This window comes from Bubalus bubalis, chromosome 15 (genome assembly GCF_019923935.1).
Source record: "Bubalus bubalis isolate 160015118507 breed Murrah chromosome 15, NDDB_SH_1, whole genome shotgun sequence".
NCBI classification, from domain to species: Eukaryota; Metazoa; Chordata; class Mammalia; order Artiodactyla; family Bovidae; genus Bubalus; species Bubalus bubalis.
In genome coordinates, this window is record NC_059171.1 from 21,199,831 (window position 1) to 21,227,802 (window position 27,972).

Consider the following 27,972-nt stretch of genomic DNA (forward strand, 5'->3'; position numbering starts at 1 on the left):
CGAAGGCGAGGGTGAAGCCGAGAGACCTAGGCGCACAAGTGACTGACTAGAGAGGCGCCGCCGCACGTAAAGCGGACAAGGGAGAGTGGGCAGCGGAGCGGGGCGCCTCGGGGAGCCTCGGCCAAGGCCCCGCCCCGCCTCGCCCACCTCCGCGGCTGGGCTTTGGCTGAACTGCGTGGATCTGAGAACACAGATGAAGCACCGCCCCCGGCCAACCTTTGTCCGCACGACTACGGAGCGCCGCAGAGCCCACCTGAAGCCGATTTCCGCTCCGCGGAAGTCACGTGACAGGAAGTAGTCGGGAAGAAGCGGAAGTGGCATGTGTTGGTGGGGAAGGAGGATGTGGTGGCGCTAACTGGGGCCGGGAGAGAAAGGGTTGTGAGATCCCTGGAGAACTGGCAGCAAGATGAAGGTGAAGATGCTGAGTCGGAACCCCGACCACTATGTCCGCGAAACCAAATTGGACTTACAGCGAGGTGAGACAAGTTAGACAGCCTTGGATCCGGCCTGGGCTCCACCGAGTAAAGCTGGTCCGGGAGGGGAGGCTGGTGTTCCACTCTCGTTGTTTACCTGTTTTCTTTCGCTAAGGCTCTTGGTTTATAAAGCGCTTCTGGCTCTTCAAATCCCTTACCTCATAACTTTTGTCTAGTGGTCAGTGGCAAGTTAGTTATATGGGGAAATGATCCCGTCTACACCGCTTTCAGCTGCTGCTCTCTGATGGTTCTCAGGGTCCTGTTGGGGGGAACGTGGACTTGAATGAGCCAAACTCGTGGATTGTGAAGGAATTAACAATTAAGCAAACATCTTTAAACCTCTCCTTGTTACTCTCTAACTTTCGATAACTTTGCTGCTTAAAGTTACGTACTTCCGGATGTGGGAACAGACAAAGGTGACACTTAAAGCGGTCAGTTTTCTCTTAAAAACTCTTGTGGAGAAGTTTAGTGGGGGAATGACTAAAATGAAATTAATGGGTTTTATCTGTACTGGTCTGTTCCCCCATTAACTTGCTGACTACTTAATGAATTATAGGTAAGTGACCAAGCATGTGTGAATAAACTATTCTAAGTGAAGCGAATAACAAGTGCAAAGGCCTTAAGGCAGGAATAAACTTAAGGCATAAGAGAAGGGCCATATCTTTAGAGTTTGAGGTAGGGGTGAGCCATAGAAGGGGAGGCTGGAACAATATTTCCGTATGATTGAGTCATATAGCTTATCAGTATATATTGTGAGCAGTGCTAACTAAATGGTCTCTGCTCACAAGTTGTTTACGGGTTAAGTATCAAAACAACAGTGTTCTTAAAATGCAAAGTAGATTATGTCACTCGGACTTGACATCATCGCTACTCCTTGAACTTGGTCCCATCTTCCTCTCTCCTTTCATGGGTGACTACTTTTCCCACAGCTAGTGTACATGTGCTTTTGTTAGTCTGTGCATTTCAGGCATGCAATGGCACACACCTCTACCCAGTTACTGTCCCTTGCAGATTTCCCCCCATCCTGTACACATATAGGCACTCTCCTATGCTTCTGTTTCATATTTTTATACTAATATCAGAGTGTTTATTACATTGTCTCATTTTTATTGTGACTATCAGTCTTTTTTTTTTAAATCAGATTGAGCTTGCAGAGAGTGGCCCAGTTGTGTTTGTTTCTATGGCCCCTGTGTTTAGACAGCACCTGGCACCTAGTAGTTGCGTTATTAATGTCTGAATGAAGGAATGGGTAACTGGTTGGTCATAGATTTTTTTGTTTAAGTGGTCTTTGTAAATTTTGTGCAGTATTCAAATACTTATTTGAGTATTCTGACTCATAGATCTGGGGTGTGGGCATCAGGGAATCTGTAAAACTCTGTTGGTAATATAGCTGATAACATACAAATGTATAAGAACAACATACATAAATATGTACCATGAGTTTGTTTGCTCTGATGTCCTGAGTGCTTGTGGTATATGGGAGGTGTTCCATATATCTTTGTTGAATGTTTATTGTTGACCACATCGAATTTAGAGGTGGGCATAATTATGGGTATTTGGAAAAATTTATAGAAGATACACGATTTAAGCTAAATTTTTTTTAAAGGATGTGTACGGTTCACATGGGTTTCCCAGGTGGTTTGGAGGGTAAAGAATCTGCCAGCAGTGTGGGAGACCCATGTTCAATTCCTGGGCCAGGAAGGTCCCCTGGAGAAGGGAAGGGCAACCCAGTGGAGAATTCCATGAGCAGAGGAGCCTGACAGGCTACAGTCCATGGGGTCACAAAGAGTCGGACCCAGCTGAGCGACTAACACGCACACACAAAATCAAACACTGAAAATGCTCAAGAAATAGTATAATCATCATCACAACATTGTATACTTATCAGTACAGTGATCAGCACTGGAGATTATTAGTGTTCCCTGCCCAGTAAGGGGGTTTCCCAGATGGCGTTAGTGATAAAGAACCCATCTGCCAGTGCAGGAGATGCAAGATATATGGGTTCGATCCCCGGATCAGGAGGATCCCCTGCCTAGAGATTCCCATGGACAGAGGAGCCTGGTGGGCTATGTTCAATGGATTGCACAGAGTCAGACACGACTTAAGCAACTTAGCATGCATACACACACCCAGTAAGGAGCTTAAGAGGTCAGTTGAGCAAATGTTCATGATGCACTTGTTTTGTGCTCGGTATAAGAAATGTAATGAAGAATGTAGTGGAAGCCCTACAGGTGAAGGCTTATAACCCAGTTGAAGAGCGTAGTAGGACATAGAAAAGGAAAAGTTGTGTGTGTGTGTGTGTGTGTATAGAGTCTAGTTATTTTGCAAGATGTATGTGTTGTATCACTTTCTGTTCATTTTGGAAAGGTTCTGGACAAAAGGTCTTCAATGTTTTTAGTTTTAGTCCTCTGCATTGTCAGTGTCCCTAATAAAGACTTATTGAATAATATATTGAATGATTAGCTGAGGAATACCACAGGAGGTATTAAATGTGAATTATTTTATTAAGAGGAATCATTCTTATTTCAGTTCCAAGAAACTATGATCCTACCTTACATCCTTTTGAGGTCCCACGAGAATATATAAGAGCTTTAAATGCTACCAAACTGGAACGGGTATTTGCAAAACCATTCCTTGCCTCCCTGGATGGTCACCGAGATGGAGTCAATTGCTTGGCAAAGAATCCAAAGAGCCTGGCTACTGTCCTTTCTGGGGCATGTGATGGAGAGGCAAGTATCACCAAACACTGACATTTTAAACTGAAAATAGTTATGTTGCAAATATTCTTCCTTTAATTGTGAGTTACTGTGGGTTTTAATTGGTTTGATTTCATTTTTCTATGTCCTGTTTTCTTTTAATTCTCAAGACTAAATTTTCTTTGAATCAGCAACTTCAGTAGTTTCTTATCTAAACCTAAGAAATTAAAAATGTAGTCGCTTTCGGCTGTTTGACAGTAAGTAATAAGGCATGTTTACAATACAGATATTTAGCTGTGAGTTTTTTCACAGAGTATGTTATTAACAATTCAACACAATTATTTCCCACTCTGCCAAGGAAAGAGAAGCTTTAAAGCACTTTTACACTAGAATCAACAGAGTATTTAAGAGATTCAGTTTTCTGCTTGTTGATGTTCGTATCCATAGACATTGCATATTTTTTTTTCCAATGTGCCCAACAGACATTGTTCTGTGAAATTAAAAAAAAAAATTATTTTATTTATTTATTTATTCTATCTTTGGCTCTACTGGGTCTTTGTTGCTGCGTGTGGGCTTTCTCTAGTTGCCACGGGTGGGGAAGGGGGCTACTGTTTGTGGTGCTGGGGCTTCTTGCTGCAGTGGCTCCTCCTGTTGCAGAGCATGGGCTGTAGGGTTCACGGGCTTCTGTAGTTGCTCTGTGCCGTGTGGGATCCTCCCTGACTAGGGTTGAATCTGTGTCCTCTGCATTGGTAGGCAGAACCCCAACCATTGGACCACCAGGAAGGTTCAGCATTGCATTATTTTGATCTAGAGGATTTTGTTTTTAGCCATCTGGTAGAGTGATTTACAGCCTTTTCAGTGTTGAACTTATTTTTCTTGGAATGTAACACTTCTGTGCCTGAACATTTTTTATTTATACTTCACTGAAATTTCCTAGTATGTTTTATTATAGGTTAAAATTTGGAACTTGACCAAACGAAAATGTATTCGTACGATACAAGCACATGAAGGTTTTGTACGAGGAATATGTACCCGCTTTTGTGGGACATCTTTTTTTAGTGTAAGTATAATACAGTTAAGTCATTAACTCTTTTCAACATGTGTAGAACTAACCTAATTGAATATTTTCTGAGTTCATTTATGTGATCCAAGGCCCTTTCTGATTTTCACAATGCAAAATAACATTAAAACTCAGATAAGTCTTGGTTTTCTTTATGTAATCCAGCCTTTCCCATACTTTAAAATTTATTTGTACCTAATTACATATTACATGTGTGCGTGCTAAGTCGTTTCAGTCATTTCTGACTGTTTGCAACCCAATGGACTGTAGCCAGCCTGGTGTCTCTGTCCATGGAATTCTCCAGGCAGCACTAGTGGAGTGGGTTGCCATTCCCTCCTCCGGGGACCTTCCTGACCCAGGGATTGGACTCACGTCTCTAAGGTCTCCTGCATCGGCAGGCGGGCTCTTCACTAGTGTCACCTGGGAAGCCCAAATACATGTTACTGAACTAATATTCTATAGAACAGTTAGAAGTGAGATTAAAACAAGATGAGTCATTTGTACTTCCTTTGTCGGTTAGCAATAAGTCATTGAAGGATTTTTGTGTATGATAAAATATACCTAACATAAAATTTACCATTCTAGCCATTTTTAAGGGTACATTTCAGTGGCATTAAGTACATTCACATCATTGTAAATCCATCACCACTATCCATCTCCAGGACTGTTTGACCTTCCAAACTGATACGGTGTAACTGTTAAACACTGTAACTCCACATCTCTCACCCTTACCTCCTACCCTTGAGTAATTTACCTGGTAATTACTGTTGTGCTTTATGTCCCTGTATGTCCCTATGTGTCTGATAATTTCACTTAATATAATGTCCTTAAGGCTTATCCATTTTGTACCATGTGTCAGAATTTCTTTGCTTTTTAAGACTAATGCTCCATTGTGTGTATATACCGCATTTTGTCTATTCACTCATCCATTAATGGATGTTTTGGTTATTTCTACCTTTGGCCTTTGCAAATAATCTACTGTGGTGTGCAGACATTGAAAGTTCATTGAAAGCTTTTAATAGGAAAATGACGGAGTCTGAGTTGAGCTTTGAGAGGATTAATTTGACAGCTTTGAGTGATCAGTTTGGAGGCAGTTTTAATAGTCTGCATAAGCAATAATAGAGTCAACTCTGGAGAGTGAAAGCAATTGAAAGTAGTTGTTAGGTTTAACAACATTTTTATTTTTAGAATTAGGAACTGTTTTATTGCAGTGTAGCTGACATACAGCACCACATTAGTTTAAAGTGTACAGCACAGTGGTTCTATGCATCCTGAAGTGATCACCACAGTGAGCTTCCTGAACATTCATCATCTCATATAGATACAAAATTAAAGAAATAGAGAGAAAGTTTTTTTCTTGTGATAGGAACTCTTAGGATTTAGTCTCAGCGGTTTTCCTATGTTACATACAATCATGTTAATTTTATTTGTCATGTTGTACATTACGTCCCTAGTACTTGTTTGTCTCATAACTAGACGTCTGCACCTTTGACTGCCTTCTTCCAATACCCACTGCCCCAACCCCACACCTGTGGTAATCACAAATACCGTCTTTTTTTCTGTAAGTTTGTTTTTTTGTTTTAGAAGTATAATTGATCTACAATACTGGGTTGGTTCTTTGTGCGCAACATAGTGATAATATTTCTGTGCATTTCAAAGTGATCACCACAATAAGTCTAGTTGCAATATGTCACCATACATAGATATCCATAGTTTTTGACTATATACTCCACTCTGTACACATACTTTGCAGCTAGAAGTTCATACCTTCTAATCTCCCTCACTTATTTCTCTCATCTCCCCACTACTCTCCCTGCTGGAAACCACCTATTTGTTCTCTATATTGACAATTCTGTTTGTATTTTGTAATGTTTATTCATTTGTTTTTTAGAGTCCACATGTAAGTGAAATCATACAGTGTTTATCTTTTTCTGACTTACTTCACTTAGCGTTATACCCTCTAGGTCCATCAGTGTTCTTTCAAATGGTAAGATTTCATTCTTTTTTCAAGGCTGAGTAATATTCCATTATGTTTATAGAACACATTTTTTTTATCCATTCATTTGTTGTTAAGCACTTAGGTTGCTTCCCTATCTTGGCTGTTGTTACTAATGCTGCAGTGAGTATAGGGGTGCACATATCTTTATATCTTTTCTAATTAGTGCTTTTGTTTTCTTCCAATTAATACATAGGAGTTGAATTGCTGGATCATATGGTAGTTCTATTTTTAATGTTTTGAGGAACCTCCATACTGTTTTCCATGGTGGCTCTACCAGTTTACATCCACCAGCAGTGCACAGAGGTTCCCTATCTCCACATCCTCACCAACACTTGTTACTTGTTGGCTTTGATAATGATAGCTTACCATGAATCATGTCAGATTCGTGATCTCCGAAGAAGATTTAGCTTCAGGACCAGGGACCAGGCTTGATCACTCAAGCCTTGATTACTTTGTATAGCAGAGTTTTACTAAAGTGAAAAAGGGACAGAGAAAGCTTCTGACACGGACACAGAAGGGGGCCAGAGAGCACCCTCGCTCACTAGTCTATGCAAGGCCTTATATACTTTTACCAGACCCCCTCCTACAACATACATCTTAAATTAACAAGATTAGAACAAACAATAGAAAGATGTTACCAGACCCACTCCCATAGATTTCAAGATGACAGGATTAGTCAGAAGATTCTTAAGAAGGAGAAACATCCTGGAGCAAGATATATTGTTATATTACTAAGACAAAGCAATGTGGGAAAAAAAATTTGTCCTTTTCTCCTTCTTGAGATCCCCAGACCCCTTTCTCCTCCTAAAGGACTCTGGACTCCTTCCTCTTCCTTGGGGACCCTGTACTTCTTATCAACCTACCTAGGAATTGACTCTCTCAATTATAACCATTCTCCATTCTGACAGGTATAAGGTGATACCTCATTGTGGTTTTGATTTGCATTTCCCTGATGAACAGTAAAGTTGGGCATCTTTTCATGTACCTATTTGGCATCTATGTGTCATTGAAAAAAATGTGTATTCGGAGCCTCTGCCTATTTTTTGAGTTTTTTTGATGTTGAGTTGTATGAGTTCTTTGTATACTTGGATATTAATCCGTTATTGTATATATTGTTTGCAGATATCTTGTTTTTTTTACTTTGTTGATAGTTTTTTTATGCTGTGCAAAGGCTTTTTAGTTTGATGGAATCCCGTTTGTTTTCCTCGCTTGAGGAAACATATTCAAAAGAATTGAGTAAAATCGATGTTTACGTGACATCTTGAACATATCTGCCATGTCCCAAAGTCTGAATTACCGAAGTTTGTTTCCTTAGCTTTCATTTGGGCTAAGGTGCCAGCAGTTCTGCCCACCATTTCTTTCACCATCTCTGTAACTGTCAGGGCCAGTGAAAAGGCAAGCAATGCCTATACTAACATTATGAAAATAATATTATCCTAATGGACTCCTGAAAAATTCTCAGGATCCTTCAGAAGTCTACATTTTACAGTTTGGAAACCTCTGCCTTAATATTGATAGTTTCTAGAGTTTTGAGTCATACAAAGAAAGACTTTTCTCGTGCCAAGATTATAAAAATGCCTTGTCTCTAGTATCTTTATGGATTTTGTTGCATGTTTTACATTTAAAGTTATCTGGAATTATATTTTTATATCAGGTGTCACATTGGTTCATACTTTTTAAATGACTAACCTGATCTCACAATACCATTTTATTGTAATTCATTTTTCTTTCTAATTTGAAATGTCATCCTTATTACAACATGCAGCTTTTACCATCTTTATGATGTAATATTATTTCTACCCTTAACTCTTGTTTTGCTCTATTCATCCTATTTTATTTTAAATTTTATGCGTTTTATATGTTTATCACAAATCTTTAACAAGGTGGGACATAAATGAATCAATAAATACTTTACTGGAAGAATGTGGTATATGTTATTTTTTAAACTAAAGATGTTTATAATTTGATGTATGTGTTGGCAAGCTTACCGTTTATAACTGTTCTTCATTATCATTGTAAATATTTCTAGGTTGGTGATGACAAAACTGTGAAGCAATGGAAAATGGACGGGCCAAGCTGTGGAGAGGAGGAGGAGCCATTGCATACAATATTAGGAAAGGTACAAAAATAAATTGACCCATACTTGGGCTACTAAAATTCTTCTCTTTTACCTACAATTATTTTATAGTTTCAATTTCATAAAAAGGTGTAAGAAATCAGACAGTTTAGGCTGCAATACTTTACCTGTTTTAAGCAATAGTTAATGCAATCAAAGGGTCTTTGCAGTTAAAGAATGTGAACAGTTCTTTGGTGTTCGTTTGCAATAGGGTTCTGTTTCTATTTTTAGTTAGAGGAGGCAGTGAAACATTTCCTATAGCAAGAACATGGGTGGAAATCTATAAAATAAAAGGTCAGAAAAAAGTAGTGCTTCAGCTTCTCATTTATATCATGGATCTTTCCCAGAGCTCAGCATTTACTTGAAAGTATTCTTTAGGAAATTAATACATTTAATAGTGTGCTTTCTATATAAATCTTATTTACATTTCTTAACAGCATTCTGCAAATCACTTGATATAGTTTAGTTATAACTTTAAGTTATAGCTTAATAATTTGGATCATTTGCTCTACCTATGTTTTTTAATCCTTATGTTTTGATACTAAGGGAAATTCTAAAATTAGAATTAATCTTTAAATATTTCATCTTTAAAATTTTTTTGTCATTTTAGTATTTAGTATATATTTAGATTCTGCTCTTCAGGCTTCAAGAAGTTCTAAATTTTTTTTTTTTTTAATGAGAGGTTTGGCCCATGATCAGGACTTTGCTGAATTCTAATGGTCGATCTAAATGTTCTTGAAGGATGTGGAGGTGGTATATTAGTGTGAAATGGAAATAGTTTGCAGATGGTAAAAAATTAGTAATTCCTGAAAGAAAATTTGTTTCATTGTTGTAAAATGTCTTTTCGCTAGGAGTTCCAAAGATTTTTGAAATATTTAGTGTTACCCCTTCGCTGTGGTACTGGGGGTTAATTCTTACTGTGCAGAAGTTTGTAGAGACTTGAATAGAAATAATTCTAAATCTGCAGATGCTGATAGGAGTTCTTAAAAGCTTAAAGTATTGGCTAAATAGTGGCCTTTAATTTGCTTTCCAAACATTTTTTACTGTCTAGTACAAAGGTAGATTTTAATCTGGCCCTGAATAGATGAGTCACATATTTTAAGTAAATAATACCAAATTTATGAGATTTTATTGCTTTTGACAACCTTAGCATCCACACTTGCTAATTTTGTTTCTCTCTCCAAATTTTGATACGGTTGTTTGTATCTGTGTTTCTTTCTTGGGACTCAGTATTTCATATGTTAAATGTGGAATTAAGTTTTTTAGAAATTGCCTTTTGTGTTTCAGTAGTTGATTCCAAGATCCTTCAATACCCAGTAAGATTTAAAGATTACTTCTGTGCTGTGTGTTCAAACTTAATTAAATACATCCCATGTTAACATTTTTCTTTATTCCCAGAATGTATGATAAGGAACATCACTTCTTATGGTAGAATTTTCTCCTTTAATTAAGGGCTTTAAAGAAATTTCTTAGTGAACAGGGATTTTCTTAAGCACATGAGAGTGTAGAGAAATATATTTTAAGATATTATTCTGTAGAGTTGAAGTACCAATGAAAAGACTCATCTGTAACAACCTCTCTGCTTCTAAAGACAGTGTATACAGGAATTGATCATCACTGGAGAGAAGCTGTTTTTGCCACATGTGGACAGCAAGTAGACATTTGGGATGAACAAAGAACCAGTCCTATATGTTCAATGACTTGGGGATTTGACAGTATAAGCAGTGTTAAATTTAACCCAATTGAGGTAATGCTCCTTTTTGAAATATGTTCTGCTTATTGTTTCTTTATTATCATATAATTTCAACTCTATTCAGGAAGAACTTGAATGTGTGATCCAGGAATTTTCTGAATTTTAGTGGTGGTCTCCCATTTGGTCTGAGTTCCACTTTCTTTGGTCAGGTCTCGACATGCTTGACCACAGTTTAGCCCCGGACACTGGTGTTCAGCATTGTGAGAGGCAGTGTATGCGTGTGCTCGTGGGGGTAGAACTCAAGCACACACGGTCCTAAGAAACTTTGAGTTTTATTTGTACCCTCAGCACTCATGTTCCACAAAGTGAAAGTCGCTCAGTCATGTCCGACTCTTTGGGACCCCATGACTATACATGACTATATACAGTCAACAGAATTCTCCAGGCCAGAATATTGGAGTAGGTAGCCTTTCCCTTCTCCAAGGGATCTTCCCAACCCAGGAATCGAACCCAGGTCTCCCGCATTGAAGGTGGATTTTTTACCAGCTGAACCACAAGGGAAGCCCCATGTTCCACAGATTACCTTAAAAAAAAAAAAAGTTAATTCTTCTTAACTCTCTTGGAGGTCAGAAGAAGAAGTGTTGAGCATTGTTTTCTTTAATTATTTGTACATTACAAGGGCATCAGTGCTTCCAAATAATATGCGTGGTTATTTTTCTACTACATGATAATTCGTTATAATTCTATTTTTCTTCGCTCAGAAGACTAAATTGTGATTCCTAATTCTTTCCAGATCTAAGGGAAGAGTTAGAGATTAGCCTACTTATTTTTTATTTAGGTCCAAACTTGGTAACGGAGGCTGCCCTGAAGGCTAAGCCAGCTCCTGGACTCCAGGCCTTCCCCTGGGCTTTTTCTGAATGCATAATAACTGATAAACTCACTGTCGAGAAGACTCAGTCGACATGCCTTTTCCTGAAGGAAGAAAAGGAAATCACTGTGTATGAGCTGGTTTTAGAAGTTATCAGGAGATTATCTTGTTAGGTGGTCCCAGAGAAAATTCTCATCTGCAAGTTTTGCATTTACGAGACTCTAATTGACAAAAGGAGGAATAAAAGGTTGAGTCAAAGTAGCAGGGTATAAGACTGAGTGAGGGGCTTCCTTGGTGGCTCAGTGGTAAAGAGTCCACCTGCCAGTGCAGGAGACATGGGTTCAATCCCTGATCCAGGAAGATCCCACATGCCAGAAAGTACTCTGGAGGCTGGGAGCCTCAACTACTGAAGCCCACGCACCCTAGAGCCTGTGCTCACAACAAGAGAAGCCACCGCAATGAAAAGCCCCTGCTCACCACAACTGGAGAAAACCCTGCATAACAAAGAAGACCCAGCACAGCCAAAAATAAACAAATGAAATTATAAAAATAAAAGTATTTTTAAAAAAGAGTGAGATGCTGTAGTATGATGTGAACTTGGCTTTGAAGTCCTGCTGAGAAATCAGTCAAAGGATACCCCCTTCCTTCAGCCCACATGGGTAAACACACTTCTGGGAGAGGCTGCAGGGTTAGAGCAGGGGTTAGCAAGATACAGTCTGTGAGGCCACTGCCTGTTTCTGGTTTTTAAGTTTTTTCTGGAACACAGCTGTGCCCTTTTGCTCATGTATTGTTTGTAACTGAGTTTGCACTACAAAGTAGAGTTGAATAAACTGCAGAAACCATATGGCCCTACAAAGCCTAAACTATGTCCCCTATCGCCCTTTACAGAAAAAGTTTGCCGATTGCTGGGACAGAATATCTGTCTGTTTTGTCTGTATCTTCCTCACGCCACCCTCCATCTCCCTTCCCTGGGTTCCCCTTGATTGGTGAAATGAGCCTTGTAGACCAGGCCACAGTGCCACTGGGCAGAAGCAGGCTACAAACACAGGTGACCTGTGAGAAAATTTAATCTCTTACCTTGCTGCAGACCTAGGCTTGAACTGTATTTCCTGCCAGTACGCCTTTGTGTTGACCTTTCACAAGTCATAATTTTTCTCTGTATTTGTCTATTTTTAAAATGAGATTAATTATGTCTTCCAGTGTACTTCTTAGGTTTGTTGCAAGTGTCAAATGTGATAATATATGTGAATATTTTTAAAAGGTGCTACCCAAGTTTAAGATGGTGGTGGTATGCTATTAAAAAAAAAACAAAACAGAAGGAACAGGTACTGATTTCCTCCCTAGTGGGTAAATGAGATCTTTTGTTTCTCTGTTTTGGTGAACACCTGTGTCAGTAGAGCTGATGGCCAATCCTAAAATCATAATTAATGATTAGTGATGACCTAGCAACCATGTTTCTCAAATTAGCCTGTATAAAAACTCTTATTTGTTCAGCTAGGTGTGTATGTGTGTTTTATTAACCATATGACCTTGACTTGGTGGTAAAAGCAAATGGTGTGGATGTCTCTTACCCTGACCCTTTATTAAACTTAATGGGGAGGGCATGTTGCTGTGAACAAATGGAGTATATTTGTCTCCTCTAATCATCACTAATTAATTTTCTGTAAAAATATTGAAGCTGAGGGTTCTGATAAAGCCAAAAGTTTATTCTGAGAATTGCTACACTTTACAGCATTAAAATCAGCTTTCCTTCTTGGTAGAATTTTTTGCTTTGCTCAAATTCAAGTCTTTACTTTTTGAAAACAGTACCTGGTCAGACCTTAGAGTGAAATAATGAGAAACTAAGAAAGGTTGAGAGGAGTCATTCAGTAGGGGAAAAGCTCAGAGAGGAAGCAGTTTAAAAAGAGTATACACAAATGTGGCTATATAGCAGCGTAGTAAGTAACTCTTCTGGTTCCTCTTATGCTTGCGGTGGGAATAATATAAGCAGAAGACAGGAGTTACATCAGGAACGATGGGTGAGGAGGAACGGTGCTACAAGGGGTGGGATTTGGGATTCCATTGGAAGGTGGAGAGCTTATTTTCACTTAATACCAAGAATCATGTAACCACTTGACACATTTATAATTGACTTACAAATAAATATTTGAAACATCTTGAAACCACAGTTGGACAAAAGGACAGGCCTAGTTTATACAGGGTTAATAACCATGAGGAAATGTCTGACTGTTAATAAAGCAATAATTTATACAGTTGACCCTCCAAATCCATGGGTTCTGCATCTGTGGTTACAGAAGGCATTTTTATATGATACTTAATATTGCCGCCCAGTGTAGTAAAATTAATATATTTCCACATTGCAATGCTTACTGCTATAACTCTGGAAAAACCATTACCTCTAAATAGCATAAGCCATAGAATTATTCATACTTTTTGATTAGGGTGATGCCACTACTAAAATCTTACCCTTAGGAAAAGAAGATCTAAATGTATTCAAATGTTTACTGAAGTGTTATTTATAATATGGAAGAACAGGAAACAGGTCTAAGTGAAGAAGGGGTAAGTAAAATATATTGTTATAAAATAGAATGCAGAATACCTACAGTATCATCTCAGGCATCTAAAATACAGGCATGGGGATTTAATCATGAAAATCTTTGGCTTTGGTTGCCAAGATTATGAGTGATTTGTTGTACCCTCTTACAATGGACTTTAGTGTTACAACTTTGTATCTTAAAGGTAATTAAATCATTTGTTTAGGAATGGACATGGTTTGCTGCCAAACCTGGCTTTTAACTGATAATTGTTACACTTATTTTTAGACATTTCTCTTGGGAAGTTGTGCTTCTGACAGGAATATAGTACTATATGATATGAGACAAGCTACTCCTCTGAAAAAGGTGAGTTTCAATTTGTCTTTTACTTTATACAGTTGTTAATGCATCCTTTTGTGAATCGAGTGACTGAAAATACAGAGCAAATGTTTTTTCAGAATTAAAAAAAAATTCTTTTTAATAGAGATGTTCTTAGAACCCAAGTGGTCGTAATGGCATTCCCTCAGTTCCCTGTTGCTCTTTAGAGACCCGTCAATTTCCAGGAGTTACTCTATTCTAGTCTTCCGTTTTCCATACTGCCAGAATATTGTAGACATCTAGTTTGTACTCACTGAATTGGAAGTTCTTAAGTATTGCATCCTATTAGTCAGGCCCTGTGATTATCATAGTGACACACATGGTATTTTATTCCAGAAAGTTTTATAACATTCACATAATCACCTTTATTTGTTAAGTTACACACCAGTGGGTACCAGTTTGACGTTTTATTTAGACAGGCACTATCCTGTTCAAGGCGTCAGATTTCCCAGCCGTTCTGAAGCAGTCATTCCAGGACTTAGATATCAGACTTAATGAAACCTTAAGCTGATTATAAAGAGGGAGGGAATATTATTAGTAAAGAGACAAGTGCCATTATAAGTAAATGAGTATACAGTTGATTGCAAGTGCTGGAATTGAGAGAGTACCAGAAGAGCTATGCCTTGTTAATGGACTTCAGGTCTGTTATCATAGACATCTCTGTGCCATACCTAACAGAGATGCTTTTCATATTTTTGTTGTTACCAAATCATTTTTATAACGTAATAAATTCAGAAATATTAGAAGTAGAATATATTGATTGACATTTGAGCTAGATAAGTAGAATAATCTTTCCAAATTTCACTCACCCATGTCATATGGTGGGAATAACATGCATGAACTTTGGTGTTAAGACTTTAAGCAGGTAACTTAATCTGTGTTTCTTGTGTGAAATGGTGATATTAATAACTGCCTCACAGCCCAGTGGTAAGAATAAATTAAGCATTTAGCAGAATGTTACCATGGAAGTGCTAGTTTTTTGTTTATTTGGTTTTTGTCTTTTTTATTGGGGTGTAGTTGCTTTACAATGTTGTGATGGTTTCTGCTATGCAAGTGAAGCAGCTGAGTGTGTACATACATCCCTTCCGTCTTGGACCTCTGTCTGAATTCCTTTCATCCCACCCACCCAGGTCGTCACAGAGCACCACGCTGAGCTCCCTGCTCTGTGCAGCAGGCGTTCCCACTTAGCTGTCTGTCTTACACATGGTAGTGCGTGTATATGTCAGTCTCCATCTCCTACTTGATTCCACCCCTGCACCAAAGGACTAGTTTAATGAATAGCAGTTTCTGCCACTTTCAACCCTACCTTCTCAGTTGTTAATAATATATTATACTTTACTACTTTGGGGTTGAACTTTTCTTACATATGTCTCATTTTCCCAACTACACTACAAGCTTTTTGAGGTCAAGGGACCATTTATTAAGCATTTTTATATTTTTCAATATTTAGCACTGCCTGTGTGTTCAGGAAATTAATTATTGATTTTCTTTTCCTATTGCACTGAGCCAAATTCTGTGCAAATGATAGGTGTTTACTGAAGTATTTGCTTAAATCAGTGAAAAATGAAGAAAAGGAAATGAAGTAGGAATTTATCCATTTTAGAGGGACTTAATTTCATAGTAATGGGTTAGTGTATGTTTCTCAGGTCATCTTAGATATGAGAACAAATACAATTTGCTGGAACCCTATGGAAGCATTCATTTTTACTGCAGCAAACGAGGATTACAAGTAAGTTTCCCTTTTCTTGTAACTTAATTTCTATCAGAAGTGACTCAACTGTATATGTCTTATTAATGAAATATATTTTCCTAGGTAGTATTCTTTCATACACATTAGAAAATTATCATTTGTTTTGCTTAAAATTAAAAAAAAAAGATTTCCCAAAATAGAGAAGTGCTTCTTAAAAAGTATTCTTAGTTTTCAAAATAATATGGATCAGGGACAATAAAACTTTGATCTATGGACTCAATGCTGTCTGCTACCTGTCTCTGTAAAGTTTTATTGCAATATAGTCACATTTATTTATTTTTCACTTTTTAAACTTTTTATTTTGTATTGGCGTATAGCTGATTGGCAGTGTTGTGATAGTTTCAGGTGAGCAGCAAAGGGACTCAGCCATACATCTTCATGCATCCATTCTCCCCCAAGCTCCCCTCCCATCCAGGCTGCCACATAACATTGAGCAGACTTCTATATGCTATACAGTAGTACATTTCTCTTTTTCTGACTCACATCACTCAGTATGACAATCTCTAGGTCATACGTAGACACATCTATTTATGTATGGAATATGGCTGCTTTTGTGCTATAATGCCTGAGTTGAGTAGTTGGAACAGAGCCCGTATGACCCACAAAGCCAAAAATGTTGATTATTCGGCCCTTTACAGAAAAAGTTGGCTAATCCCTGACATTAGCCATATATCAGTAAATAATGACTGATTCATACATGTTTTAAGAACCTAAAAATGTCTGCCTGCAAAATGTGTAGGCAGGTGATTGTTATTCATGTTGTCGTGTTATTCACCACCACTAATTACTTCAGTAAGACAAAAGGAAAAACTGAAGTTTCAGTCTTTACCTTAATATTTACAGATACATTTATCTGTGACTCTTTGTAAAGGAGTATCTTAGCAGCCTTATGTTCTTGACCTGGATGGAATTTTATGATTTCTTATATACTGCTTTAAAACTTGCTGAAGCATTTGACATTAGCTCACTTTATCTTTTCAATATCCCTATAAAGTGAATAAGACGTGTATGTTATCCCCTTCTTAAAGATAAGGGTATTGATGTAGGGAGTTTAATCTCCTAATGAGGAAAGAATATCTTATTCATATGTTTTTATCCAAGCATTTATTGTAGTGCTATGTATATGATGGATTCTTAATACATGTTTTTTTGTAGAAGGTGGAAATTTGTCATTGGATTGAACTTTAGATCTTCTGTATTTCAATTCTTTGTTCTTTCCACTACTGTTAGATAAGAAAGCATAAATTAGCTCAGAAATAGGATTTATTACGTGATGCTTTAGTGGTATTAAACTAAAAGCATCAATTACGACTTTTCTGTACTAAAACGAAGCTCTCATCAACTCAAACCACTTAATTGAAGTTCTTTTAGCCTTTATTAGTATTTGAAATTAAATGCCCTTGTTCCAGTTAAAAGCAATAAAAAAAAGTCCTGCTGACCAATCTTACTAACATTTCTAAAGTTTGCTCTAATTAGTTATTTGGGGAAAATAATCTTTTTTTCAGAGTATCTTTAGAATTTCTCAATTTTTGCCTTGGAAATAATTATATATGGAAGCTGAAACAAGAGTACATCACTTGTAAGAAGTGACTGTTAGAGTACCGTAATTGCTCTTACTTGAATGTGATTTTGCTGTGTAAAATATCTTTTAACATTTTATTTCTTTTCTTGCCCTTTAAATAATCCTGTTGTGATTTAGAAATCCAAGTTCAAGTGTAGACCCAACCAGTAACTATTGTAAAAATTTAGACAAGTCATGTAAACTAGTCTATACCATAGTTTCATCAGGTAATAGGGTTGAACTGTGTTATTGCTGAAGAATACTGTGACTTGAAACTTTATTTACAAAAACATTTTGCATCTAGATGGGTTGATTTGCTTGGAATTCTAATAAGTTCTTAAAATTAAAACAATTTACTAAAAAAAAAAGAAAAGAAAAAAAACCACAAAGATTTTGCTAAAAACAAGCCTGGTTGAAAACCACTGCTCTGGATGGGGAATATACAGCAGTTGTCAGCTCAGAAATTTAACTTCAGTGATCAGTATCACCTTGATTGACAATCCCGTGTTATGTTTGAAGATCATAAAAGAAAGCAATGACTCATCTCTTGATGAGAATTTCATGGTTATTTGAAAATTGTTACCTTTAGCATCAGTGACTTTTTCTAATAATGGTATTAGAAAATAATCTTTATGAAGTTTTTTTTTTGAATTTTTGTTTTTAAGTAATCTTCAGTTCATTTCAGTTCAGTTCAGTCGCTCAGTCGTGTCCGACTCTTTGTGACCCCATGAATTGTAGCATGCCAGGCCTCCCTGTCCATCACCATCTCCTGGAGTTCACTCAAACTCACGTCCATCGAGTCGGTGATGCCATCCAGCCATTTCATCCTCTGTCGTCCCCTTCTGCTCCTGCCCACAATCCCTCCCAGCATCAGAGTCTTTTCCGATGAGTCAACTCTTCACAAGAGGTGGCCAAAGTACTGGAGTTTCAGCCTTAGCATCATTCCTTCCAAAGAAATCCCAGGGCTGATCTCCTTCAGAATGGACTGGTTGGATCTCCTTGCAGTCCAAGGGACTCTCAAGAGTCTTCTCCAACACCGCAGTTCAAAAGCATCAATTCTTTGGCGCTCAGCTTTCTTCACAGTCCAACTCTCACATCCATACATGACCACTGGAAAGGCTTACTGAAAAGTTACAAAAAAGGTACCTGTAAGACAATTTTCCCAAATGTTAATATCTTAGGTCACCATAGTCTAGTTAGCAAAACCAAGAAATTAACATTGGTACAATATTGTAAACTGCAGACTGTATTCCATCACCTGTCTTTCCACTAGTGTTCTTTTACTGTTGCAGGATCCTACATTGTATTTGCATTTGATTACCATGTCTGCTCACTGACTTTCTCAGTCTTCCCTTTTCTGTTATGACCTTAGTACTTTTGAGAAGGACTTCCTTGTCAGTTATATTGTAGACTGCCTTTAACTTGGGTTAACTGGTGTTTTCTCATTATTTCATTGAGATTATGCATCTTTGGCAAGAATATCACAAAATTGATATCCCCTTCTTGGTGCATCAAACCAGGAGTACATAATGTCAGTACATCTTATTACTAGTAATGTTGACCTTCATCACTTAGTTAAGGTGGTGTCTACCAGCTTTCCCCACTAAAGTTACTATTTTCTTCTTCTGTAATTAATACATATCTGTGGGGAGATAGTTTAAAATTTTGTGGATATCTTGTTTCTCCTTAAACTTTTCCCCTTGCTAATATTTGCATCTGGAAGTATTTTGATGTTAGAAACTTGGTTACAGTAATTCTGTATTACTACTCTCCATCATTTATGTTGGTTCATTTTAAGCACTGTTCTTCTAGCTGTCAAAAAATTTAAACCTCGAAAATCATGAAGTCATTGTTCTTGCCAATTGTGCACGAAGTATAGTTTTCTAATTTTAGTACACCCTTTGAAAAGCTGTGCTTGCTCTCATGTATCACTGATAGAGTATAAATTAGTGTGATTTCATTGGAAGTGATTTATCAACTCAAAAACCTTAAAAATGTTCATGCCTTTGAACTTAATTCTAATTTTAGGAATTTGTCCCATTAAATATCAAAAGTTAAAACATGGGAAACTTTACTAACAAATAGATTTAAATATAAATTTAAACAGATTATTAATTATTTTAACTCATTTACATATGAAAACATTAAAATATGTTCAGATATTAATAAATGCTCATAATATGCTACATGAAATATCAATATAGAGCTTTATACAGTAATATGTTAATTGTATTAAGAGGCATATAATTAAATAGCATGGTTAAAAGAAACATATACACTGTGCTGACTTTCTCTGGGTAGTGAAATTAAATGCAAGTTTTGTACTCTTCATGGTTTTGGAGTTTGCACATTTTCTACAATGAGATTTCTGTTTGTAAGGATTAAAGTGTGTAAGTATATAATCTTAAGGAATAATAAAACTGTTGATATTTTTCCCTATCCCTTATCTGCCATGTGAAGAATTGAGCTATGTATTTAGATGTGCTTTATTTATTAGCTAGCCCTCTTAAGTTCAGTAATGTCTCTTAGTACTGCATGTGCATTTTTTAATAGAAACTTGTATCAAATAATTAAAAACTCTTTTACAGCTTGTATACTTTCGATATGCGTGCCCTGGACACTCCTGTAATGGTGCATATGGATCATGTATCTGCAGTGCTTGATGTGGATTACTCTCCCACTGGGAGAGAGTTTGTGTCAGCTAGTTTTGATAAATCTATTCGAATCTTTCCTGTGGACAAAAGTAGAAGCAGGTATGTTACTACCAGTAAACATTTGTTTCTGTTTGACTTTTTTTCCCTGCCTAGATCATCATGTATCTTTTTCTAAAGGTTATTTGGTGGACAGAGAAGCCAGTGGACTCCAGTCCATGGGGGTCACAAAGAGTCTGACATGACTGAGTGACTTAACACACACTGGTTTTGTGTATATGATGGGACTCACACTCAGGTGTTGTGATGTGGGCAGCCACCTTCTGCATCATCTGTCAGCAAAAACATCGGCCTACAGGGCAGATTCTTAGGATATTCAGTTCAGTTCAGTCGCTCAGTCGTGTCCGACTCTTTGCGACCCCATGAATTGCAGCATGCCAGGCCTCCCTGTCCATCACCAACTCCCGGAGTTTATTCAGACTCATGTCCATTGAGTCAGTGATGCCATCCAGCCATCTCATCCTCTCGTCCCCTTCTTCTCCTACCTTCAGTCCCTCCCAGCATCAGAGTCTTTTTAGCTTTATATAATTTATTGATGTGAAATCTTTGCCTTAGGGCAAAACCTTTTGAGTGTTTTATACTAATTTTTTTAAATAAAGGCTTTTTTTTTTTTTTAGGGGAATTTTAGGTTTACAACAAAATTGAGAGGAAAGTTGAGTTCCCATATATTCCCAGCTTCTACGCATGCAGAGCCTGTTCCATTATCAACATTCCAAATAGGGTGGTATTTTTGTTACCTCACCAAAATGTAGGATGAACCTACACTGACCCATCGTAATCACCCCAAATCCATAGTTTACCTTAGAATTCACTCTTTGGATCACACATTCTATGGGTTTGGATAAATGTATAATGACATATATCCATCATGATAATATGCAGAGTATTTTCACTGCCATGAGATAGAGTAAACTTTAAAAAAGATTTTAATTTGATAAGGAAGAACTTAGTTTCCCCTAATACAGTTTAAGAGCAGTTAATAATACCTTATATTTGCTCTCATACACTAAGGCAAAAATGAAAAAGAGAAAAATTACGGTTTAAATGGTCAGGACAAGTGTCCCTCCATCCTCATCTAGACACACGCTCTGGAATGACCAGGAGACGGGAGATCGGAACACTCAGCTGTCCTGTGCTCTGTGTGTGTCACTGTTTGTGTACAGTGAATGTAACTAGTGTTTAAGGTGTTCTGTTTCATACAGCTTGGCCCTCTGCTGCACACATTACTGAATGTAGTGTATATACTTGTACCACCGTGTTATATTATTTCACATGTTATTGTATTGAGGTAGTTTATAGTAAACTGGCATTTAAAGGTTTTCAGGAATACTTTTTGACTGCATTTGAGTTTTTGCCGACTTTAAAAACTAACTCGTGTAAGACACAGCCCCTTATATTAGTATGCTGTGATTTACAGAGCATTTTCTGCATATTCAAGGCAAATCCAAGTAAACTAGACGATATCTTCCCATAAAAATGATAAAGGATTATGGTGGTGTCACTCACTCTTGAAGATACAACCACCTCCATTTTGATTCAGTAAAAGTAGGAACATTAGAATTTAAAAAGAACGTATATTCTCTCTAAAATACTATACATATGTACACATATGTCATGTCATGATATATGACATATATATGTCATATATACACATATGTCATGTCCATCTATCTTGCGACCCCATGGACTGTAGCCCGCCAGGCTTTTCTGTCCATGGAATTTCCCAGGCAAGAATACTGGAGTGGGTTGCCATTTCCTTCTCCAGGGGATCTTCCCAACCCAGGAATCAAACCCACATCTCCTGCATCTCTTGCATTACAGGTGAACTCTTTACTGCTGAGCCACTAGGGAAGCAAGTTTGGGAGAGCAACCACCCAACATACACAAGACATGTGTGCATATACATTTATATGTATACTTGCTTGGATGACCTCGTCTTGATTCAGTGTTGGAGAAAATGCACATGGTGAAAGATAACAGAATGATTGGAAGCCATAGAAAAGGAAAGGAGAAAACTAAGCAGAATCAGGGAAAAGAAAGACCAGAGAACCTGTATACTGAGGCTGGAAGGTGAAGATCTGTGCTAGAGAACAGCAGCGTGGAGCTGGTGAAACAGTTTCCCCAGCTTGGTAAAGACTGATTAGCAGTCTTTATGGGACCCTTCCTTCACTTAAAGCTAGAGAAAGAGCATTCAGTTTGGTGTTGTAACTATAACAGGGTGAATAAATTTCACCATTTAAGTGCAGTGATGAGAATTTTGATCGTTACTCTTAATGATAACTAACCTAGCGTCTACAGTGTTGAAGGGGTCTGATCTTCCTGAGCAAGTGATGCTTGTTTTTGCAGGCACATCCTCCTGACTCAGGACTCTTGCAGGTGCCTAGCCTGTATCTGCATCACCCTGAAAGTGACAGCCTCCTTAGAGTATACACTGTAGGCACCTCATTTGCCTCACCCTTGTCCCAGCCTTGTGTTCACAACCACAAGATCTTGCCCACAGAGCCTCTTCAGGGTCACACAGCTCCATACGTTTTTTGGTCATAGCCAATCTGCTTGTTTAACTCTTTGGTGTTTTTTCGTGTGATGGTTGTATCTTTCTCTTCTCTAACTTGAGGAAGCCATATTAATTCCTAAACTTTTTCATATCATCATGAATTGCTAGCAGATAGATAACTGTCGTCGTCATCATCGTGTGTATGATTAAAAAGGTATTTGAATCAAAAGTATACTGAGTGGGTGTTCTGGTGACTTTGATCCTGGACTCTGGGGTTGGTTCCTATGTGACTGTTGAAACTAACTTGATACTCTTTAGTAATTCATGATACTCTTGTTGGTAATGGTAATTGTTCAGTTAGGCCCAAGGCAAGGCTGATAGTTTCTATTTTTCTCACTTCTCTGGAAAAAAAATCAAGAGATTGTGGTCCTCCATCATTCTTGACACCAGGACCTCCAGAGGTATTAAGTAGGACATTTCTAACATGATGCATAAGCAGACATAAGGATCAAAGGAGGAGTACAAGAAATGGGAAGTTTAGGCACCCGTGATGCCAAGAGCCCCATAGCTGAGTTCAAACTGATTATTCTAAAACCAGCATGGGCAATTAAATGCAAGTCTGGTTAAAATCTCAGATTATTCCAAAATTGTATGAAGTGAGTTCTTATATCCCATTTCTAGGAATTGTCTCTTGATGTTTTTTGAAGATTTTGTAATCACAATTTAATACATGTTACTTCCTGTTGGTTTTAGTTATAAACCATATAAACAATATTCTTTCTGACCATTACTGTCATCTGCTGGAAAGCTGCTTCTGGTTTGTTTCCATGGTCTGCTCTAGTTTCCTATCATTACAAAAACATCAAATAATACAGGCAGTGCTTTGAATGATCTGTATTTTTAAAAATATTTTCCTTTCAAAGAACTTAAAGTCACTGAAATATATTTTTAAAGTAAATTTTCACCACAGCCAAAAAATAAAAATAAATCTTTTTTAAAAAAATAAATTTTGAGTAGGTTTTCAAAAACTACAGTTAAATCAATATTTGAAGGTAACTTCTATGGATTTTATTCAGTATTTACTAGCAAACAAGTAAATTCAGTTGCATTCACATGGAACAGTTCTTTTAGCTTGACTGTGTATGTAAAGAATTTAAGTTTTTAAATTATTTATCTCCACAAATAGCATAATTTATAGTGAACTTTATGTATCTGTTCTATGTACAAGCATAAACATATCTAGATATTAAACTCTGTAGTTTACCATTAAGGAGGATTCTCAGTTGGCCAAGTAACTGTCCACTGGATTTGTCTGGTCTAATATCAGTACATGAACTGATGTAATATATGCAGGTTATTTTTAGTGGTTACCAAAGCCTAATTGAATTTCCTGATATTTAAATTCAGTATATTGCTATGGCGAAATGGGGATCTTAAATAGGTAGAGGTTCTAAGAATTGAGTCTTGTAGAAGCAGAGCATTGAGAGAAGAAAAAGCAGTCTGTCTGATCTACTTTTTCTTTCAATAGTATGTTCGTTCTAACCATCCTCTCTTTTAGAATTGTGTCATATGGTTTATCTGCATATTCATTCAAGAGCTCAAAATGCATCCGTTAGAAATAGCGTAATAGACCACTTTTCTGAGTGTACTTCAGAAATGTCTTTACAGATAACAAAATCTATTGATTCCATCATCCTACGTGTTTTCTTTTACTGTGCAGAACTGGCTGAGTGTGTTTCCTTTGTAGTCTGCATTCTGAATCACTTAATCCAGATAAGGAAGTTTTACTTTTCCAGGAGTCTCATGTTTTAATTTTTTCTGACCTTGTCTTTTACTTGCTTTTTAATGCTTTGCTTAACACTTCCTAATATAGTATCTTCTGTGAATTCACTTAGCATGTTTCACACCTTTCCAAATAGGTATGATATTTGACATCTCCATTTACTAAATGATCCTTACCTCAACTCATCACTTCTGTAGCCCTCTCTTTCTTGTCACATATGTAAGTCATCCACTCTCACTTTAATTAATTACACTTTTTCAACAATTTGACCAAAACAGAAATCAGACATTAGGATCAGCATATCAGGATATGTTCTTTGAATGCCGTTGAGTATTTTTTTCCCAGTGAAATGAAACCCAAAGAAGTGTGGTGGTTGATCTTATAGTTATTCCAGCTTCAGTGTATTTTATTTGTGTTATATGCCCACAGTTATTTTGTGATCTTTTCTGGATATCTAGTTTTGCTTGGTTTGTTTATATTTATTTTTCTTACTGGATTATAACTTCTCTGGGGGCAGGACTTTTTAATATGTTCCGCAGCTCTTAGCATAGAATCTTAGCAGTATGGTTCAATAAAAATACATTTGCTGCTAAGTCACTTCAGTCATGTCTGACTCTGTGCGACCCCATAGACGGCAGCCCACCGGGCTCCCCCGTCCCTGGGATTCTCCAGGCAAGAACACTGGAGTGGGTTGCCATTTCCTTCTCCAAAAAAATACATTTAAGTGTATTTTAATTTCTCTTTTATACTCTTTCAGGACTCAAAAAATGTTACCCTGATACTTGATAGGTAGTTGGTTAAAGAAAATCTGTACCAGATTCCTAAATGTTTTAACTTAGTTCCTCTTCTGTAGGGAAGTCTATCACACAAAGAGAATGCAGCATGTTATCTGTGTAAAATGGACTGCTGACAGCAAGTACATTATGTGTGGATCTGATGAAATGAACATTCGTCTATGGAAAGCTAATGCTTCTGAAAAGTTGGGTGTGGTAAGAGATCCTATTTTCTTTCATTATCACGCAACTTGTTTATAGTGTTATTGAGTATCATTCTATTATAAAGAGAATTTATTTCAAGTGCTTTAGTTGTGATGAAAGGAAACAGACAAGGGTGTATCGACGTTTACGTTTTTCATGTCACAGGCACCTTCAGAGTTCTTTGTTTTTGTTTTTGCTGTTGGCCACACTGCATGACTTGTGGGCTCTTAGTTCCCCGACCAGGGGTTGAACCTGGATCCCCCAGCAGTGCAAATGCTACGTCCTAACACTGGACCACCAGAGAACTCCCCCACAGGGCTTTGTTAATTCAAATGTTTGATTGCATTTGAGCCTTCTTGTTTCTTTGTATTTTCCTTGAGGTAGGGAGAGAAGATGTAGGGACTAGAGGCTTAGAACTTGGAATATGTATTCTGTCAAAGGAATAGTAATCAGGCAAATCAAAGGCTGCAAGCCTCTGTGGGGTATTAATATTTTAATATCAAAGACACAGTGAAACACTTAAAAAAATGCACAGCTTCAGACTTAAGCAAGATTTCATGAAAATATAACAAATATTACTGTTGACTAGCAACCTCTGGGTTGTGAGTTAAGGTTGATTTCTGTTCTTAATGTTTTTCTAAATGTCTCATGTTTTCTGTAAGAAATATACAGGGTGTTTATATCTGAAGCAAATAGTAAGTTTAATAAGGAAAGGTTAAGTGTGGTTTATTTTCTACTTAGCCCTGGAAGGAAAAGCAAGATATGAAAATAAGTAATTAAAGATAAGTTTATTTTAGGTTTAATGATTATTAAAGTACTACACTATGCCTAGGTTTATGTTCATCATTAAATATTCCTCTAAATCATACCATCCTTAACAACTGTTAGACAAAGGCTGGTTATTATGTCATCACTTTTGTTTCTGTTTCAATAATTTTTACAGAAAAAATTTTTGAGTGATTCATTAAGTGCTTTTTCGGTGTTACGTGGACCCGCTCAGTGGTCCACAGATCCTAACTCCCTAGGCACTGCTCTTTTGCACTTGGTGGCATCCATCCATCAATACATTGTAGGCACCCTGACTAAAAGGAAATAGCAGAGCTGGTATCAATAACATAACCTTATAATGAGTACAGTTTAATGTAACTGTACAGTTACATTAGTAATTTTGGTTACATGTCATAAATGTTGATAGTTTTTTGGGGAAACGGTTCTTCCTAACTCTGTTGTACTGAAGCAAAAAGAACACATCCTTCGTGAAAACATCAAAATGTATTTTTTTTTCAGCTTACATCACGAGAAAAAGCAGCCACAGATTATAACCAGAAGTTAAAGGAGAAATTTCAACATCATCCTCATATAAAACGTATCTCTCGTCACCGACATCTACCAAAATCTATCTACAGCCAGATTCAGGAACAGCGCATCATGAAAGAAGCTCGTCGACGAAAGTATGTTTTGGAGCATTTGTGTCTCTCTCAGTACCGTTTTCTAGCTCTCCCCTCACATCCCACCAAAACCAAACAAAAAATGTGCCCGTCAAAGGAATAGTTTATGTGCTGTTATACATCAGAGGTGGTTTTGAATACTCCTCTGGGCTTTTTCCTGATAAAAGGGGAAGCTATGATTATCTAACACAGAATTTTCATTACCTATCTTTGGGAATATGTTTAAAGGGCAAACAATGTCAAAGACATACATATCAAAATTAGAAAAGGCTCTACTCACACTAAAGAAACTATTGTAAATAGTGTAAAAAAATGATTTCCAGTGTAGCTAGAATTGAGGTAATGTGTATTTTCTAGCTTAAAGACTGGCAAGAATATTTGTTAGATAAGAATTTATCAAAAAAAAAAAAAAGAATGTATCTAATATGCTTGCTTCATCATAGCATTTGGAATCTAGCATTTTGGCTCTGAAGCAAAAGTTTCCACCATCACCATCATTTCCCCTGTAGAATATTCTTCTCTGTGCAATCCTTGAACTCATGTAATATATTATAGAAATTCTAAGAAAGAGTTGTTTTTTTTAATTAGGCAATGCAAATTGTTATTTTGTTATGTTGGATAGATGTTGGAGTTGAGTCAGTTTTAAACATTTTAATAACTTGCAGCAGGTACTGTTGCCCGGAAAATCCCATGGACGGAGGAGCCTGGTAGGCTGCAGTCCATGGGGTCGCTAAGAGTCAGACACGACTGAGCGACTTCACTTTCACTTTCCACTTTCATGCATTGAAGAAGGAAATGGCAACCCACTCCAGTGTTCTTGCCTGGAGAATCCCAGGGACGGGGGAGCCTGGTGGGCTGCAGTCCATGGGGTCACACAGAGTTGGACACAACTGAAGCGACTTAGCAGTTGCAGCAGGTTTTTAAACTTAGTAAAGGACACTGATGTAGTAAGAGAAGAAGCCAGTAAGTTAACAAAAGTTGATTTCTAAGTGAAAATTGCTCAGTCGTGTCTGACTCTTTGCGACCCCATGGACCATACAGTCCATGGAATTCTCCAGGCCAGAATTTTGGAGTGGGTAGCCAGTCCATTCTTCAGAACTACTTCTTACCTACTCTGGTGAAAACTTTTTTCCAGTGGGTAGTTTTCTGGTGAAAGAAAATGCCATGTAATTTTTCTGAGAAAGTTTTCTTTGGTTAAAGTGACTTCTCATAAACTTAAAATTTGTGTATTTTGTTTAATTTCTAGGGAACTGAATCGTATCAAACATAGCAAGCCTGGATCTGTGCAGATGGTGTCAGAGAAGAATAAACACGTAGTGGCAGTTGTGAAATAACATTTGGTGTTCTTACCAAGACTAATGTATGATTATTTGTTACATGTTGATTCGTGAACTCTATAAATAAAAGTACTGCCCCTCTTATAACAGCAAA

At 37.3% G+C, this 27,972-nt stretch overlaps 1 protein-coding gene across 1 annotated transcript; it reads left to right on the top strand.

The window, feature by feature from the left end:
• The first annotated feature begins 290 nt into the window (after positions 1 to 290).
• On the top strand, positions 291 to 27,972 carry DCAF13 (DDB1 and CUL4 associated factor 13). Its single transcript, XM_006065078.4, has 11 exons — positions 291 to 476; positions 3,003 to 3,202; positions 4,122 to 4,229; positions 8,258 to 8,347; positions 9,936 to 10,091; positions 13,728 to 13,805; positions 15,464 to 15,546; positions 19,717 to 19,881; positions 24,970 to 25,105; positions 26,381 to 26,544; positions 27,788 to 27,972. The coding sequence occupies exons 1-11, from the start codon at positions 407 to 409 to the stop codon at positions 27,873 to 27,875; spliced, it is 1,338 nt and encodes a 445-aa protein (XP_006065140.1). The 5' UTR covers positions 291 to 406; the 3' UTR covers positions 27,876 to 27,972.